The 20,713-nt window shown below is 36.8% G+C and overlaps 1 protein-coding gene across 5 annotated transcripts in view; it reads right to left on the reverse strand.

Moving 5' to 3' along the window:
* myripb (myosin VIIA and Rab interacting protein b) overlaps positions 1 to 20,713 on the reverse strand; it is a 226,130-nt gene that overhangs the window by 18,278 nt on the left and 187,139 nt on the right. For 3 of the 5 annotated variants that reach the window (XM_049463490.1, XM_049463496.1, XM_049463488.1), the window contains 7 exons: positions 17,629 to 17,712; positions 17,002 to 17,099; positions 16,241 to 16,321; positions 14,794 to 14,982; positions 11,103 to 11,292; positions 7,526 to 8,193; positions 2,664 to 3,659 (listed from right to left, as the gene is read on the reverse strand). In XM_049463490.1, the coding sequence (XP_049319447.1) occupies positions 2,664 to 3,659; positions 7,526 to 8,193; positions 11,103 to 11,292; positions 14,794 to 14,982; positions 16,241 to 16,321; positions 17,002 to 17,099; positions 17,629 to 17,712 (2,306 nt within the window). The remainder of the gene's footprint in view (positions 1 to 2,663; positions 3,660 to 7,525; positions 8,194 to 11,102; positions 11,293 to 14,793; positions 14,983 to 16,240; positions 16,322 to 17,001; positions 17,100 to 17,628; positions 17,713 to 20,713) is intronic. The other 2 variants (XM_049463492.1, XM_022668832.2) reach the window with 1 other exon arrangement.

A 20,713-nucleotide genomic window follows, 5' to 3' on the forward strand; every position in this document is an offset into this window, starting at 1 on the left:
TGTACTCAATTTTGTTTTAATGGTCACTGCTTTAATTTTCAGCACCAACCTTATAAACGTTCATCTTTAGCCTTGCAGTCTCACAGACTTTTAATGCCCACTATTAGGGTAATTACGGTAATTCCACAGCGCCGGACCCTAGCCTCTATCAGTGTGTTTATCTGTTGCTGCAGGTTATTCAGTGGTGATATTAAAGTCAGTGACACCACTTATCATATATTAACCTTACTTACCTTAGTATGCTCAATATCTTCCAAATGTTAGACACACTGAAATGTGCAGTAGTCTGCTTAACCCCCATTTTTGTAATATTCTGTCAGTGTGTTACAGGTGTTTATTCTAAACCTGTGCTCTTCTTCGGTCCTCCTGGAGATGTGCTCAGTAGAAGTGATGGCTCACGTACAGCTTTACGCCTTATTCTGGGGGAAATTGTGTTTAAATGAATAAATATTTGTGTTAGATAACGGACTAGGCATCCCTGTGTTCTTCATAGATAATTAATAAGGGGTCCCTGTCTTCTTTTTTCGGGAGTTAACAGCAGCACATGGTAACCCATTACTAATGACTGAGGAGTTACTGTGTTCTTATTTAGGAGTTACTGCAGATCATACCACAGTATTATAAAGTGAGAAACATGGTAACTAATTACTAATTACTGAGGAGTTACTGCAGATCATACCACAGTATTATAAAGTGAGAAACATGGTAACTAATTACTAATGACTGAGGAGTTACTGTGTTCTTCTTTAGGAGTTAGTGCAAATCATACCACAGTATTATAAAGTGAGAAACATGGTAACTAATTACTAATGACTGAGGAGTTATTGGTTCTTCTTTAGGAGTTAGTGCAAATCATACCACAGTATTATAAAGTGAGAAACATGGTAACTAATTACTAATTACTGAGGAGTTACTGAGTTCTTCTTTACCAGAGTTACTGCAGATCATGTCACAGTATTATAAAGGGAAATATACATTAATAATAATAATAATAATAATAATAATAATAATAATAATAATAATAATAATAACAACACACATTTAACCTAGCTAACTAACACACACACATTTAACCTAGTTAACTAACACACACATTTAAACTAGCTAACACGATTAACCTAGCTAACACACACACATTTCCCCTAGCTAACTTAGCTTGCTAACTAACACACATATAACCTAGCTAACTAACACACACGCATTTAACTTGCTAACACATATAACCTAGCTAACTAACCCACACATAAAAGTTAACTTAGCTAGCAAACGAACACACATAACCTAGCTAACTAACACACATTTAAACTAGCTAACTAACACATACATAAACTAGTTAACTTAGCCAGTTAACTAACACAAACATAACCTAGTTAACTTAGCTGGCTAACGCTAACTACACACACAACTTAGCTAACTTAGATAGCTAACACACATCCTAAAGCTGGTTAACAACCCACAAAGAGTCCTCGTCTGATCCAGGGGTAAAATAAGCTGGAAAAGATCTCAATATCTTGATTACTAGTTTATTTTCAATCAAATACAGAAATATGAAAGCAGCAGAGTTTCTCTTAATCCTCCTCCAGCAGCAGCAGCAGCGCACAGCAGCACAGCAGAGAATTTACACGAAGGACCAGGAGAGCTGCGTCCGCTGTGAAATTACCGTAATTAACCTAATAGTGCGCAATGAAATAAATCTCTGTGAGACTGCAAACGCTGAAGATGCACTTTTATAAGGCTGATACCTAGTATTAAAGCAATGATTGTTACATTATTACAGTCTTACAGTCATTCTTAGAGTCTTAGATGCCTTCTGGAGAACTTTCATCAATGTCTTCTATGCAATAATATTACGTTATAATGTTGTTTTTTTCTCCCAAAAATTATGGTTAAGCAGAGTAATTCACACTGAAGTATTTTACTATATGTTGCTAATATTTGGAAGGAACTGAGGATAATAAGGTAATTAAGGTTACCACTACTACAAATGGTGTCACTTGCTTAATTCAAATATGCCTTCAATTAATATGCATTTAACTCAAATATGCCTGATTTAGATCTATAGTTCCCCAGGTGGGATGTAAGGGTTTTCAGTAGTTAATGTTGATTTGAGCAGTAAATAATGAATAGTCATTATAAAGGAGACATCATTAGTAAGTAGTTCTCTGGGAGATATGTAAGTCTCAGTAATTATTGTGAAGTTAATAGTGAACTACTATAATCATTAGTTCAGTACTATCTACTGAGTAATTATTCAGTACTCCCTGGTAGTTAATAGAAAATATTTAGGTGTTAATGCAGCACTATTAATTAGTTACTGCTTAGTTCCTGCTTAGTTACCTATTAACTATGGAACAGTATTATAAAGTGTTACCGACATTTCTAATATTAATAGCCTGAGATCTGGTCTATTGAATAAACTGGGTTGGGTTATGAGCAAACAGTGGGTATGCCAACAGTGTTTAAAATGTCCATACTGGGCCGGTGTGGCTGCGGACTTTTATTAGAAACAATCAGCAGCACACCTGATTGCACCTGTTTCATCATACATGTTTATATATATACATATATATATATATGTATATATGTTTTTTTTTATTTATTTGCCAAACTACCACTTTAACTTCATAGGAATGCCTTGTTAGTCCAGTGCGTTCTCTGCTTACCTCTGGTGGAGACGTTTGCTCCTCCGGACCACAAGGGGAGCTGACTGTTGTTTCGGTCATAGACTTCGTCTTCTTCAGCTCCACAAGTTCTGACCTTCTTTCAGAGCCTCTTTCTGATTTGCTCCTCTGCATCAACTTTCTTTTGACCCTCTCCTCGCCTGGATTGTCTTTTGTTGCGCTACTTCCTTCCTTTATACTTTTCCCTTTCTCAATCACTCCATCATTGCCGTTTTCTGTTACAGCACTCACTTTGCGTATCTCCTGCAGATCCATCTTTAAGCTAGGACCATTCATTTGCTCTCGTTTTTGCCTTTCCATTTCCCTCCGTCTTTCCTTTTCTATTTCTACCTGCCATTCTACTTCTCGCTGCTTTTCCACATTCAATAATCTCTCCCTCTCTACTTCTCTCTGTCTCTCTCTCTCCCTTTCCTGCTCTCTCTCAATATGTCTCGGCCTCACGACATCAATTATATCCCGTTCCCTGCTAATCTGCCTTTCTACTCGTTTTTCGCTCTCTTTCTCCATTTCCCTCCTGCTCCTCTCCGTCTCTCCATCTCTCATTCGCTTTTCTCTCTCTCTCTGTCTTAATCGCTCACTTTCTTTCTCCCTCTCTCTACTGCTGACTTTCCTAATTGGCTCATCTTCGGATGATGTCATATCCTCCCTGCTGATCTGGCCAACCAGCTCGGAGAGTTTAGACCTCAGTTCCTGTTCCATGGTGTCATTTCCAGGTGAGGCCCTGAACCTGAGGCCCTGTGAGGTGGGCCCTGGCTTGGTGGGTGCTGCTTGGTTGTGCGTGGGTGGGCTGGCAGCCATGGAGTTGGGGGCAACCGTGTCCTGGTACTCAGGTTCTGGAGTCATGGCACCAGGGGTAAAAACCTCAGGTGGGGTCACAGTGTCTGGAGTCTGATATTGGAGAGGGGGCAGAGGGGGCGGAGCCTCCTGGCTCTGTTGTCGCCGCATCATCATAGCGTTAAGCAAGAGAGCACTGTTCTCCTAGACAGAGTGAGAGAGTGTATTATTATTATATATTATATAACGGTACAGACGTAATTTCATTACACACTCAAACTTAGTGCTCACCTTAAAAAACACTGTATTACTTATAATCCTGCTTTTAGATACATTTCTTATAAGACAATATAAAGTAAAGTACATGATTCCTGCACTGAGAGTCACTGACCCTTTACTGCCACCTGGTGGTGTAAAAAAAAAAACACAGCTCTACAGCCATTGCTTCCATTTTAAAACCATCATCATTTTAGAACCACCAAGTGTTTCAGAGGAAAAAAAAAAAGAGTGAAATATTTAAAAAGTACGACGGCGTTTTAGGGCCATACAAAAAATAAATAAAAACTGTTCACTTCGAGAATAAAGTTGTAATATTACGAGAATAAAGTCGTAATATTACGAGATTAAAGACGTAATATTACGAGAATAAAGTCGTAATATTACGAGATTAAAGTCGTAATATTACAAGAATAAGGTCATAATATTATGAGAATAAAGTCATAGTATTTTAAGGGAAATGTAGTTCTAACTGCGTGGGTTGCCCTTTAAGAGCGGAGCACTGAAAGGGGCATTTTCCGCTCATTATCTGTTACAGGGCTAATCGCCATTTATCTATTATTTATTATCTACATTTATAACCTGCAGATTATTAATGTAGTGTTGCAATTAGATAATACAGTGTCCAGATTTTCCCATGGTGGCATAGCCGAGCCTTCAGCACCCCTGCCGCGTGTGGGGAGAGCGTGCGCTGCTGCGCGGACATTTCCTGCCTTTTAGTTTGTTTTTTGTGACCAAAGGAACAGAAATAAAGTAAATTCCAGTCATGAATAAAGACAATAAACATTTTACTGATGATTGTCTCTGTGCTGTCAAGATCAAATATACTGTGAAACATGATATGCGTGTCAAAGTTATGCAATGTGGAAATGTGTTTATTAATTTCTCAATAACTAATATAGAGCTAACATATATTAATTAAATAAACATAATTCATATTAAAATATTCTTAATATTTCCTAGTAGATAGTCTACCTTACAAACTGATATAACCTTACACAAAACCCTGCAATACTTTTAGTATTATACACTCAGTCAGCCTCCACGTTTTAAACCTGGTTAAATAATTTAATAAACACATAATTCCGAAAATATAGCTTTAACAAATTCTATGTATTTTATATGAGGCATGTGACTTGTTTCTTAAGGAGGACACTGTGATTTGACAATGTGCAGATCTTTAGTCTATTTTATCAGATATAGAAACAGCATATGTTATACATGAAATGCAATTTTGTGTTTCCATCATTATATACCTGTGAAAGGTGACCATATGGGAAACTTAAAGACCTTGGTCACGCCGTTTCACTATGGAGAAGAAACAGTATCTGTGATTACACGGTTTATGTACAGTTTTGATTTGTAAGGGTGTATCAGAAAATAATGTGTTTAAATGGTTTAATTTACATTTAATTTGCATTCAAGTGTAATTTATATTAGACATACAAATTAGTTGTATGAACAGGATAACTGTCTTTAGTGTAGTTTCTTGATATTAATGTCTACATCTACATCATACAATTACATTTGGTCACTTTTAAAGCACATTTTTAGGTACTGGAATAAATTATCAAATCGATACAAATTATATTATAAACTGCCCCTTCAAATAAACATCTTAAAACATTCTAATATTATTTTAAGTCAGCTATTTTAATTGTATATAGTGTTACAGATTTAAAGCAGCTCTATATGACCAATTCATAGACAAGTGTCACTGCATTACATAATTTTTATATTATCGTTATTTCCTCATTTTTACAATGTCCAGTTGGACCAAAGTCTTTTAATAGTATATGTATATAATGTATACTTCTTGTTTGTTGAAAATAAGAAAATTAATGAACACAATTCCACATTGTTGAGATAATTGACGTGCATGTCACGTACACTTCACAGTATATTTGATTTTGATATAGATTAACACACAGTCATCCTGCATCAGGTTTATTTTCTTTATTCATGACTGGAATTTACTTTATTTCTGTTCCTTTGTTCACAAAAACCCAACTAAAAGGCAGGAAATGTCCGCGCCGCAGCGCACGCTCTCCCCGCACGGGAGGATTTTCGCGGCAGGGGTGCTGAAGGCTCGGCTATGGGAAAATCTGGACACTGTATTATCTAATTATAACACTACATTAATAATCTGCAGGTTATAAATGTAGATAATACATAATAGATAAATGGCGATTAGCCCTGTAACAGATAATGAGCGGAAAATGCCCCTTTCAGTGCTCCGCTCTTAAAGGGCAACCCACGCAGTTAGAACTACATTTCCCTTAAAATACTACGAATTTATTCTCGTAATATTACGACTTTAATCTCATAATATTACGACTTTAATCTCGTAATATTACGACTTTATTCTCGTAATATTACGTCTTTATTCTCGTAATATTACGACTTTATTCTCGAAGTGAACAGTTTTTATTTATTTTTTGTATGGCCCTAAAACGCCGTCGTAAAAAAGATACCCAACTTGGCCCTAAAGTAAAAAATAAAAATAAAAATCTGGAGGCATGATGTAATTTTGCCCTTTCCAACACTGATAATAATGAAACATTGAGCACCAGCTGATGTACAGCAATATTGTTTCCTTAAAAAAAAACCTTTTAATTGACAAAAAAAAAAAACATTTGATATTTAAAAGTTGGCTTAAACTAATCATTTAACTATACCAATTTACCAAATTATAGCTTTTTACTTTAAGCTCATTTTGTTACAGGACTAAATCATGTACATTATATTTTTAATCAAGTATTTTCTATTAATATTGTGCAATACTAATTTATATCAGTATAAAATTGCTTTTAGAATACATAAAGATTGCACAGCACTCTTATTTCACTGTTTACGCTATCAGAAACACTTGTGGGTTCACTTTGCTTTTCTTTACAAGTTAGTATATATAGTTAGCATACAGTATAGTTATAGTTTGCAGTGGTTCATGTAAATGACAACTAGTGCATAATAACAATTGTGCCAGCTACAGCACATGACTACACATATAGCTATGGAAAAAAATAAAGAAACACTTAAAAATGATGAGTTTCTTGATTTTACCAAGAAAACCTTGATTTCTGCACTCTTAAAAAAAATCTTATGAATATGAACTTGTTTTCTTTGCATTATCTAAAGGTTTGAAAGCTCTGTTTTTTTGTTATTTCAGCCATTTCTAATTTTCTGCAAATAAATGCTCTAAATGGCAATATTTTTACTTGGAATTTGGGAGAAATGTTGTCTGTAGTTTATAGAATAAAACAACAATGTTCATTTACTCAAACATTTACCTATAAATAGCAAAATCAGAGAAACTGATTCAGAAACTGAAGTGGCCTCTTAACTTTTTCCAGAGCTGTAAATACAAGTCCAGCAGAAATAAATATACTAATTAAGTTCTCCATTAATTCAATTCACCTAGACATGGTTAAGACCTGCTTAAAATCAGAGAGTTACAGTGTGAGCTCTTGAGGAAAAAAATATAGGTTTTCTCACTTTAATGAAAATATTGTCTCACAGGTGGTCATACTAATCTCATCTCAGTCTCAGCTGAATAATATTCCCATCTGAAATGTGTATGAACTACACCTCAGAATTATTAATGGTTTTGCTGTGTATCAGTGCAGAAAGAAGATTAATACAATGCTGAGGTCTGCCTTAGTTCCATTTAGAAATGGAAAATACATATACATTAATGGCCATTGCATATAATTGGATGATTGAGAAAGACAGATGTTTCTAATAATATGGAAAGGTGGATGTCATGTGAAAGAAGTGTTGTTTTCTTTCCTCACCGGTGTAGCAGTGCTATACACAGAGTTATGTGCTCTGTGACTTTGTTCAGCCAACTCGCGCTTGCTCCTCCTCCGGCGGCGTGACCTTCTGATGTGCTCATTGCTTCGCTCCTCCCCCTCGCTGCTGTCTCCGCCCACTCTGGGGTTAAAGTTGACGTCTAGTGTGTCAGACCTCAGCGGAGGCGGGACTGTGAGGTCAGGTGGGTTTCTGTAGGGTGTATAGGGCATGTAGGGTGGGTGACAGTCAGACAGCCCTTTCTTTCTCTGGTGAATGTTATGCGTAGGCCTGCGTGGTCGGGTCGGAGGTGCTGTAGAGGCCTCAGAATCTGAGTTAAGGGTTTCTGTGTTGGTGTACTGGCCCGAGGAGGGTGAAGTTACAGGCGGATGGTGGCGTGCATACGTCCACTCCGGGTCGTGCTGGGAGTCGGTGTAGTACGACTCGTCTGAGAGGCCTCTGCGGAACTGCAGCAGCGCAACCCCCCAGCTGCTCTGGTCTTCAGTGTCCGAGTCTGAGCCCATCTCGTCGTATGCAGACACCACGCCCGACTCTTTCTCCAGCACACTGAACACCAGGCTTTTACGCTTGGCCAGCAGGCTTGGCCGCAAGTGCTGGGAGCTCTGCAGGGCAATCCAGTTGCCGTCTGGAGACTGCAGCACCGAGGAAGCACCTACAGAACCAAGACACACACACACACACACACCTTATGAGTGAGAATAATACACACACACACAGGAGTAGATGGAAAGATAAAGTGTGCATTTGATCAAAGAGGGCATCATCATCCTGGAATATGTGTAATTCCAGTCAACTGTAAGAACTAGGGCCCTATGATTGAGAAAGACAGATGTTTCTTATAATATGGAAAGGTGGATGTCATGCGAAAGAAGTGTTGTTTTATTTCCTCACCGGTGTAGCAGTGCTATACACAGCGTTATGTGCTCTGTGACTTTGTTCAGCCTGTCTTCTAACGTATGCATATTTATATTATATTTCTATGTCCCATCAGTCACTTTCGTAATCAATGTCATTGCACATTGCACTTTGCTCTGTTAATTATTTAATTATTTATGACCATTAGCAACATCTACTGCACCGCTCCGTTTACAGATAGATCCTTACCTTGTATAGTTAGTTTTTTTATGGCCTTATATATTTTCTATTCTTCTGTGTTTTGATTTGTCTGAGTATGTTTCTTATTGTATTGTGTTGTTGCTGCTGGATGCCTAAATTTCCTTTGGGATAAATCAGGTATCTATCTATCTATCTATCTATCTATCTATCTATCTATCTATCTATCTATCTATCTATCTATCTATCTATCTATCTATCTATCTTAGTGACTTATAGTGCTTCAGTCAATTGTGCATCACGCAGCTTGATTTAAGGAGTATCTGTGTGTCTTTGGTATTGTGAGGGCACGAGAAAATACAGCATGTGTGGCTCAAAATGTGCAAAAAGCCATATACTAATTATTTTAATTCATCATGGGTGTGTTTTGGGTGTAACGTGAAAAAAAAAAAAAACAACTGGTGTGTCAGTCATCACTCCCTTTAAAAGGCAGGTGTGCTCTGACTTTGTCGCATTGATATCTTAACAGCGCAGCGCTTTTGTGCACCTCAGCAGAAGAAAACTGAAATCCCTACAAACAAAGCTCCAAAATCTACTACGATGTCTTCTGGAGAATAGAGACAGTTACATCAATGAATCAAGCATCATGAACTATTTTTAATATCATTAATATTCAAAGAAACAATGAATGAACAGGTGTCCCAATACTTTTGTCCATACAGCATAGTTTTGCTGGTACGGCTTTACTGCACCTGAAACCACAGCAAATCTGTGCAAACTTAATGAAGACCTAGATGTTCAAATAGGTTGATAGAAGTGTGTGTGTACATGAGTCGAGCAAGAGATGGGTGATTACTGACATCTAGTGTTTACTAGAGTCATTACCATCATAGATCCTGTACAATACAGTCAGCAAGGCAGCTGTTAAAAGCTGTCCTTCTACTCAGAAATTAGAATTATTACACTACCTTTCTAACTCCTGCTTTTTTCTCTTTCTTTCCTTTCTGTTTCCTCTATCTATCTCTTCTACATGTACGGAGATGCCCTGTTCCTGATGTTCCCAGCCTGGCTGTCTGTTGCATTTCTGCTCTACAACCCTGCACTGATCAACATTAACACAGTCAGAATCTGTTTCTACATTAGCCATAGCTCTTCATTATCAATGATGTGCTCATCATCTTTTCACATTGATAGATTAGTACCTGTTTCTATATTATCCATATCTCTTTATTAATGTGCCCATCACATTTTTGCATTCAGAAATTTGTACCTGTTACATTAGCTTTAGCTATTGTTCCACATTATCTCTCTGAACTGTTGTTTTGTTCTGTTATTTGTTTGTAATAAGCAGGTCGACCCGAGTGGGGACCCGAGTTTCCAGGTTTCTTTCTCTTAATGTAAGATAGTTTTTCTTTGCCACTGTTGTCACAACACTAATTGGAATCTCTGTGGTGCTGCTCATAAGAGGTGTGGATCTGTTTTTCTCTGTAAAGCTGCTTTGTGGCAACTTTTGTGGTAAAAAGTACTACATAAATAAAATTGAACTGATTTTCTATAGCTCTGATAGCTCTGATCAAGAGTATCAGTAGGCATTTTAGATAAAATGTCATATTCATCTGTGATTTCACAATTAGTTTATGTATTTAGTTGATTTAAAGTAAATGGCATTATGTGGTTTTATGTGGTGTATCCATTGTGTGCTGTCCTGCCTCTTTTTTAAGTTTTATGCTGTGTTTTGCAGTACATCATGCAGCCAAATATGCTTAGTACATATCACCAGTACTGTCACCCAAAAGCACATCTCTCCAAAATGGCAGCAACATTCTTAACTCTTAATGGAAGTCAATGGAATAAAAATATTTTATTTCATGTCATACTGAAGCATTTCTATCCTTCGGTCCATTACAAAAGTTTGACACAATGCAAACTGTAACTGCAAGATTGACAAAAAACAAAAAAAACAAACAAAAAACAAAGAATAGACCTTTTTGGGAGTTTTGTCTTTTAACAGTGACAATATTTGTGTGTATTTTACAAATGAATGCAACTCTTATTATGGGTGGGCAATATTATATCGTATACAATATATCGTGACACAGAAATATCATGATATTAAAAATCCATATTGTGATAATAGGGCTGTTCTGTCTTAAAAGTAGTCTATTATTTACTGTGAAGCTTTAAGTGTATTTATTGTATAATTGTTTTAGTTTGCAGTTTATATGCATGCACTATTCTGCATTCTGTATTCTGCAATATTTTTTGCTGCATTATATCATTTTATGCTATATTATTTATTTTGCCACATTATGATTATGCTGTTATAATATTATACCATATTTCTGAAATTAGTTAATTATTTTTCTGTTTTCCTATATCGCCAAGTATTTCGTTATCGCAAAAATACCCTGAAATATCGTGATATTATTTTAGAGCCATATCGCTCACCCCTAACTCTTATAATAGAAATAAAAGTTATGTGAGTTGTATGCGTGTGTGTGACCTTACAGGAGTTGTCCAGGCGATCCACGCTCTTCCAGCCTGGTACAGATGAAGCACGGCTCTCTCTCCTCAGTGAGGAATACAGCTGGATCTCAGGCTCTGGTTCCGCAGCTTCACAGCCTCCTGGAGGCTCGTCTGCTTCAGGAGCTTTATCAGGAGACTCGTCACTCGTCAAAGAAAACGCTGACCGTGATCTCTAAACAACAGACACAGAGAAACAAAAATACACACCTATTAAAAGGAAAGAAAAAAAACAACTAAAATAATGTAAATTGAATAGAAATACATAACAGTAAAGTGTACTTTGGTAAGAAAAGGCACTAAATAAATTCAGAAACTGTAGCCTCATATCATAGAGACACAGCCTGTCTGAAGCAATTCAGTTCTGTTGTTCACTCTTTACATTTAAACTGCATTTTTTTAACAGCCGGGAATATGATTTAGTGCTGCAGCCTTAACAGACTGTTTTTGGAGATATAATAATAGTGATGTTCTTGGTTTGACTTTGGATGTTCAACTACATGTTTAAAATGAGTGCTTTCTTAATAATCAATATTTTTTTGCCTGAATTATTCATAAACCGTGGTTCAAACAGTTTGCAATTCTAAGCCTTCATTTTGGATTTTGTCTATGTTGATTTCTCCTACCAAACTAGACTGGCTCATTCAGGTATGGAAAGAACTTTTGATGTAGCAACACAATTGACACAAACATGGTATGTTACTCCAAAGCATCTAAAACTGTATTAATGGGCAAAAAATACCAGTATTACAATATTTTTAAACCTAAAAGATTTTGTTTGATAATTGCCCTAGATACAGCTCTGAAAAGAAAATAAAAGACCATTGTATCTGATGTGTATCAGTGTATCTGATTTTGCTATTTATAGTTATATATTTCAATATGTCGAACATTATTGTTTTATTCTACAAACTACAAACAACATTTCTTCCAAATTCCAAACAATATTGTCATTTAGAGCATTTATTTGCAGAAAATGATAAATGGCTGAAATAACAAAAAAAGATGCAGAGCTTTCAGACCTCAAATAATTGAAAGAAAACAAGTTCATATTCATAAAGTTTTAAGAGCTCAGAAATCAATATTTGGTGGAATAACCCTGGTTTTTAATCACAGTTTTCATGCATCTTGGCATGTTCTCCTCCACCAGTCTTACACACTGCTTTTGGATAGCTTTATTCCACTCCTGGTGCAAAACTCTTAGCAGTCAGCTTGGTTTGATGGCTTGTGATCATCCATCTTCCTTTTTCAGAGCTGTATTATGCCTGATGAGATTGAGTGTGGTCAGTGGTGGCTCAGTTGTTAGAGCATAGAGTTTATGATTACAGGATTGTGGGTTAGATACCATTGGCAAGATGCTGCTGAGTGGGCCTGTATTAAAAAAAAACAAAACAAGAAGTGCTCTGACACACTGTATATAGCGCTGAATGCATAAACTAATTAAAGTTGCTCAAATATTTAAAAAATATATATTTTCATGAAAAAGTATGTTAGTGTGTTCCATGCTTTGCCCAATTGATTATGTATTATTAGAAGCTGTGTAGAGTATAAACATGTTTGTTTGGGTGTGTGTTGTTTTTTAGAAAGTTCAGTCTAGACTGGCCCTATAATGGTCTGGCTCTGTGCTAATGCACACTGGAATTTTCAGTGTTTCCATTCATCCCAGTAAAGTGTATTCCAAAGTATTTCAGCATAGTTTGTTAAACTTTAAAGCTTCTTTTGTGAATTCTTTGCAACAGCAATCACAATAGCTTTATGAGCTTAAGGCTGCTAAAGCTTTTCTGCGCTCAGTCGAGCAGAGCCAAGCGGGCAGATCGCCTCTTTTCATTCTTACATTGATTAACTCATTTTTTGCTTCAGTTGAAGGCTGCATTACACACATTCCACCAGCAGACTGCAGTAGACACCTACACTTACTCTCACTGGGCATGGTGTCTAACAGGGGTCTAGATAGAAAACAACAAGAACAATTGTATCTTTCTGAAACATATGTATAATATAGTTTTTTGTTAGAAATGCTTCCCAGAACAAAATGCTGACACAAGTCTGTCTCTTACAGACTTTAACTTTACAGACAAAAGACAAAAGTTTAGATATGTTGGGATGTTGTTTGATTAAGTGAAATCATATTAACAAATCTGGATATTTGAATCCACAATTACTAAATAACATGTTAAATTAAATATATTAAAAAAGAGCTCCAAACTTTAAAGACTGAGGGGCTGGAGCTGAAAAAGGTTTTTTTTTTCCTGCCAGATCTTTCTCCAATTTCATTAACTGTCATTTTAGTGATTTTCTGGCAATACTATACATAAGATCATAGAAATAAGGTTAAAAGCGTATTTCTAGTCGCAAGATGTCATGTGATGCTTTGTATTGGCATATAACACTGAGAACACTACTTATAATTAACTTTAGGGCTATATCTTGTTTAAAATGTAATAGATTGAACTTGATGAACTGACTAGGATCACTGGTCCAGTGATGGTATAGTTACTTTGAAAAAGTAATCCGATTACTGATTACTGATTACTCCTTTAAAAAGTAACTTAGTTACTTTATGGATTACTTGATTTTAAAAGTAACTAAGTTACTTTACAAGTTACTTTATTAGTTACTTTCAGCAGCTGCAGACACAACCTCCCGCCGCCTTAACATAAACATTACAACCAGTTTTGCCAATACTCCCTTTATTGTAAAATGCACTTTTAACAGCAACAATTTATCTCTATTAAGTTGAACTATTTCCTAAAAATATATATATTTTTAATTAAAAAAAAAAATAACTTAACATATTAAAAAAAAAAAAAATTAAAATATGGTATTTCTTGATTTTACTAAACATAAATACTTGTTTTTATAAAAAATATATAAAATAAAGAAATTCTTTCTTGACCTGACATATTTAACACTGTAAAACTGAACATTGAACTTGTTGTTCTCTGCAGGGCAGCAGGGAGTGGTTTTATAAAACAGAACCGTGTATATGGTCTAGACCAGGGATCACATATTTGCAGACTGCGGTCCGGGTCCGGGTCCGGACGTTGTCCAATACGGACCCATACCGGATCCAACTACTGAGAAGGATTTAATTCTGACAGTGTTCATTTAAAGCACCGGAAATTTGTGGCAGACCGCTGCCCTGGCTAGTGAATTGGGACGCGGCCGCAAAAAAAAACGCCTTTATAAAGAGATACTGGCGAAACCCGAGAACTGGCGAAAAACGAAAACGGGCGGAAACTAAAGACACGCCGAGCGAGAGAGAGAGAGACAGGAGAGAAAGCGAGACGCGTGTGATTGGGGAAGAGCGGAGGGGGAATGGGGTAAGGGAGCGGTGTGTGTGTATGTGTGGAGGAGATGAGGTGGAGAGAGAGAGAGAGAGTAACGCACAGTGACTTAAATAAGTAACTTTAATCTGATTACTGGATTGGAAATAGTAACGCGTTAGATTACTCGTTACTGAAAAAAAGGGTCAGATTAGAGTAACGCGTTACTGACATCACTGCACTGGTCAGATAGATATACAATATGTCTAAACGTTTGTGGACAACCCTCCAATAGAATAGGACCCTACGGACAGATAAACATGTATCACTTGTGGACTAGAAGAGAATAGAGGAAACGTTTATAGGCAAATCAGTATGTGTGTGTGTGTGTGTTTACATGAATATCTTACCCACAGTGAGTAGGAGCTCTTGACACTGGCCTGGGCGAGAGGTGAGTGCTGTGGAGCAGTGTGTGTGTGCTGTGCTGAGGTGTGTGTGTTGGATGCTGAGGTAGGGGATGGAATTTCGCTGTTCTGAGCCTGAGACCAAACCAAGTCATACTCTGCTTGTATCTCAGTGCGTTTCCCCCTCTGAATGATCTATAGATCAGTGAGAGAGAGAGAGAGAGAGACAGACAAACACAAAAAGCCATGAAAAATAAAAACAGTATGCAACGATAACAACAGACCATAGATCACACAACCTCTTCACATTCACCTCTTTCACACTACTGGATATAGATATCCTCTCTACTATAGAAAGAAACCCACCACAGGCTCAAAACTTACCTGATACTATTTGGGTAGTGGACTTTTCTTATCACAGCAATCACTCTGGGATATGCAGGGATAGCAGAATGTAAATTGATCATAAGCCAAAGCCTTGGGAACACCCGCAGTTGTATAAATTGTGAGGTGATATATTGTGAGTGAGACTGAACTCTTATAAGCATGCTCATGGCAAGGCTTTGTGAATTATCAGAGTTTGAGCGACGTTTGATAGTGCATACCAGATGGATTGGTCACAAAATCTTTGGATACAATACTATTTCCTGTTCCATTAATTTTGGCACATCATTGTATGTGGTCAGTGATGCACTTATGATGGATCATTTTAATTAAAGCACAGAAGATAGTATACATTTTAACCATTAGTATATATATTTTTTAATAATATCATTTTTTTTCCCCCATTTTCTCTCCAATTTGCAAAGCCAATTACCCAACCCACTCATCAGGACTCCCCCTGTCACATGTGATGCCTCAACACCAGTAGGATGAAGACTAGCACATGCCTCCTCCAATACATGTGAAGTTAGCCACCGCCTCTTTTTGAACTGCTGCTGATGCAGCATTGCCGAGTAGCATCACAGCGCACTCGGAGGAAAGCGCAGCGACTCGGTTCTGATAAATCAGCTCACAGACGCCATGTGCTAATCAACATCACCCTTTGGAGTGATGTGGGGAGAGAGCATCATCTACCCACCCAGAGAGATCAAGGCCAATTGTGCTTTCACAGGGCTCCGGTAGCTGATGGCAAGCTACATGAACAGGATTCGAACCGGTGATCTCCTGATCATAGTGGCAGCACTTAACCCGCTGAACCACTTGGAACCTATAACCATTAAAATTTTAAACAGTCACATTTTTGATGGTATTTTGATCGTTGGTGTTTTTTTTTTTTATTTTATTCTGTGCCAAATTTAACTGAACAGTGGGAAAATGTGCTGAATACTTTCCTAAAATTATAAATTACAGATTACAGATTTTTATGCTCTCATAAATGCATACATACATACATACATGCATACATAATTAAAAGATGCTGACCCAATAAGAAACATAAAAACATGCTCACTTTTTGGACGATAGTAGTAGCGAGTTCCTCTATGAGCTCCTCTTTATGATCACGCAGATACCGAGCCTCATTCTGTTTCTCCTGGACAGAAAGAGATGTGGGGGCATAAATAAAGAGAGAGAGAGAGGGAGAGAGAGAGAGAGAGAGAGAGAGAGAGAGAGAGAGAGAAGGAGAGGATAAAAGGTAAAGCAGTGGTTGCTTCTGGGTAAGAAACCCATTACAAAAGTGAACAGATGGTTAAAATAAATGGACGCAGGGGGTAAGATGTATGCACTGCAGTAGATAATGTAAATGGACCAATATGTGAAGCCAGCAGTGTTTCGTATTATCCCTTTTCCCTTTATTTTAACCATCTAAACCATAGTACTTTAAATAACTATAATTGAAATAGAGTATGTTATTTTAAAAACAGGTTGTTCCAAATATATATATATATTTGATAAATATATATAAGATAAATATTTGAATGAATAATATAAACTGAATAAATGCACGGATATTACACGGATAGATGAATGAACGAATGAATGGAGCTGATTTATGGGTAGGTGGATGGGATAGATTGCTGGAGGGATGGATAAATGCATGATAAAATAAACATATGATTAGATTAATTCATGTGTGAGATGCACTGATTAATGTTCCAATGGACAATAGAGAATATAGGGTTAAAAGATGCACAGCTGGATAGTTTAATGTGTGCATGAAATGAAAAGTGGATGAATGAGTGAATCAATAGCTGTAATAGCAGAAGAACACACCAGGCTATCTCTATAGCTCTCTGCTTTAGCGATAGCTTCTTCTATGGCCTCCTCAGCAACACGCAGGGCAACAGTGAGGGTCTCTGCCATACTGTGACCTACACAAACACACACGGACAAAATCACATAAAAACACACAACGATATGAAGCATTCATTAATCAGCAAACACTATTATATAACAGCTGTTTCTCATGCCCATACGGTCAAATACTAATGTTTAGGTGAGTTTGTGTGTGTACGTATGTGTTTGAATGTGTGTATTTGTGTTTTTGTGGGTGTGTTTAAGAATATTTCCTCTTGTTACTGTAGTTTCTACCTTCTAAAAGGTAATGTGAAGTGCTTACATGATTACAGTGATTCATTCAATGTGTAAATGTGAAGAGCCCTTAATCCTGATGGTAACAATGTGTGTACACAATACACAAATAAGCCCATTATAAAATAGAAGAGCAACTCTGTGTGTGTGTACAGATGTGTAGGATTGGTTAAAACAACTGTTTTACTATCACAGCTTGACCTGGGTTCAGAGAAACAACCCAGTTAAGTATGACTTACAAACCCACACACCACAGTAAACACAATAGGCTGAGAGAAGTGTTGAATAATGCTGGGTCTTGGAGCTCACCTTCACTATGCTTGTAGAATGGGGAGTCACTGCCACACACACTGCCATCATTATCGTTACTGCCCTCAGGAGCACTGACATCTGCTAAAAAAGAGAAAGAGAAAATAGAGAGAAAGAGAGAAATGGAAGAGAGAAAAAGAGAAATTTATTATCATTCATTTATTATATATTACAATGATATTTGGAGGAAAAGTAAATGTTGCCAGAAACAATAAATGATGATTATTGTAAATGTAGATTATTATGAGCAATATTTATGTATTAAGCTACTCATATACGTTCTCATATCTCCTCCTGTTATCCTCCACTTCCTCCTGTGGTTCTTTTCTCTAGATTTATCATTTCGGCTTTCAGTTCTTTCATTGATTATTCCAATTCTGTCAGCGAGAGAGAGCCTGGTCTGTTCATGACCTTCTCGATTATCTGTCCTTAATTTCCCCAATTCAGCCAATATTATCATCTCAGAGTTGCGTATATTAGCATTAGCCTCATCGCTTTCAGAAGCTTGGGATTGTTGCTTCCCATTTTCATTCGTCTTCCTCACGCAAGAAGATGCCATTGTAAATTATATTAATTTCCTCCAATTCCGTTAGTTTTGATAGAATAATGTTGATTAGGATGGACAGAGTTTAGTTTTAAGCTGATTTTTTCAACATGGCATCACCGGAAGTCCTGATCTACTCATATATAAGAAGTGTGTTATACACGTGTAACACATTTGTAATACAACACAGATCATACATCTCGGCATAGAGCTGTATCCAGCACATTTTTACCCAGTGATAGGTAATCTGGCAATGGCACAGAATCTACAAGTCTTCAAGTCTTAGAATGCTGGTTATCAAGACTAAATGTTCTACCCCTCTCATATTTATATGGGTCCTGTTAATACTGTCATTAACTCTTTAGCTCCTCTCTTCTTACTAACGGATACACTCTTATATGGCACTATTGTCTTGTGACTCTTATCTCATGTATGTCTATATCTGTGACCATGTTTATTGTCTATTTTCATTCTCTTATATTATTTATAATTTTATTTAGTTGTATTTTAGTGAACTATTGCTTTATGTCTTTTTTGCTTTTACTTTGGAAAGGAGAGTAATACAATTTATGTCAATGTATGGAATTCTTTAAATAGGTCACGACTGAGCGTGAATCATTTGCATGTATCACTAAGTATGCCTTAGTGATTTGAATTTAGTGTTGCAAAAATATTATTGCAATACTTTGATATTTAATTTTTTTCTTACTGGTGCTGTTTACTCACTGGACCTGTTATCACACGTCCCAACGTGTCATATTTAATGCTTCTATTAATACAATGTCTTTGTAAAATTAAAGCATAGTTGAGAAACTTGTTTTCTGCCTCTTAGTGACTAATTAGTGGATTTGCTTGTCCATCAAATTTTTGTGTGAAACTAACCACAGCACACCCAGGAAATTATTTACAATTACTTAATTTTTATTAATTGTATAACTATAGAATGACTTTTAATGAAGCAATCCAATTAAACTTTATAGCCTCAACTCTGGATGCAAGTTATATGCCTGTATCTCGGGATAAACAGACAGATTCAGAAATTGAACTGTGTTGTATCATTGCAAAGATATTAAATATATATATATATATATTAAGAAACAGCAAAAGTGATGTGCCTGCATCTGTTTAGTTTAGTGCTGTTTTTGTTATTACCACATACGCTTATCTATTCCTCATAGCCTCAGTGTTTCTCCCTTTTCTTCGTGTTCTCTTTTCGCCCACTTTATTATTATTATCAGTATTTGGACTTCACAATCTCTTCTTTGAAAGTGGTGGGATTCAGTAATCCTCTTACTCTCTTACTGCTCAGTGGAACAGTAAATGTCATGCGCCCGTAAAATCTATTTCTCTTTCTAAAATCTCCAAGGCTAAGTTTCGCTTCGTTTCTTTTCATCGTCTTTGCTCAGGCGGTGACTGCACTGCTGTCGGCGCTGCTGTCCTCACTCACACCTAAACTGAGCCAGCGATTTAGAGCATGTAATTATATATATGCCACTGTTATATCTACAGATTCCTTAATGCTGCACTGAGGCGAGGTGGGCTTAAAGCAGATTACATAGGAGAGAGTGAGATGAATTGCACACACAAACACACACACACACACGTTTATTTCAAGACAGGAAGGCAGAGTAGATGGTTAGTGACAACTCAAGTTGTACTTTAGGTGTGTATGCTTTACAGTACATTTATTACTCTTTTTAAAGTTACATTTAAATATATTTACAGATTTGAATACTCTTTTGAACATCTTTGCTTTCTTTTATTTTGTGCGCTCAGAGCGCCGAAAATAACATAGACATATGAACTGAAAATAACATAGACATATATATATACATAGACTCCACATAGCGTAGCAGCCAGCACCAGGTAGCAGGCTATGCGGAGTCTATGTATATATATGTCTATGTTATTTTTAGTACAATGATGGTGGTGCTCGTAGCTGAAGCTAGGGTTATGGGAGGTTTTTAATGAGCTTCTTGTGCATTTTTTTAGTTATTAATGCCTCGTTTTAAATGTCAGGGCTTTCCAGATTCTAGCAAGGTGGTGTGGAGCTACTTTGAGCTGGATAACGGTGTAAAAAGCGATTCATCAGGGCAAAATATGCCCCGTGTCACCCAGTCTGACAGGTGTTTGGACAAACTGATAAAATTTCAGGATCTCGGAACGCTGTGGGAGAACGAAGGTGTGCTATTAATCAAAGGAAAGTACTTTTTATCATGTTTTACTACAACAAAAGTCCCATTTACAGCGGTGTTCTTCTTTAAGAATATCATTAAAAAAAGAAACACATTTATTATTAGAAACACAAACACATCTGCATCTTGCCTCTCATATGGCCATAAAATGTGAAAGCTGTGGTGGCTGTAAATTGGAAAAGAAAGTCCCTGTGCTCTATTGGCCATACCCTCACAACTGAGGTGCCACTGGACAGCTCAGTATACCCTCTTGACAGTACAGTAGGACTCAAGCAGACTGCTATAAAGTGCATGACTTATAGGTCTGTAAATATTGTCCATTACAAATGGACAAGTGGACAAAAAT

Source organism: Astyanax mexicanus, chromosome 1 (genome assembly GCF_023375975.1).
Source record: "Astyanax mexicanus isolate ESR-SI-001 chromosome 1, AstMex3_surface, whole genome shotgun sequence".
Classification (NCBI taxonomy): domain Eukaryota; kingdom Metazoa; phylum Chordata; class Actinopteri; order Characiformes; family Acestrorhamphidae; genus Astyanax; species Astyanax mexicanus.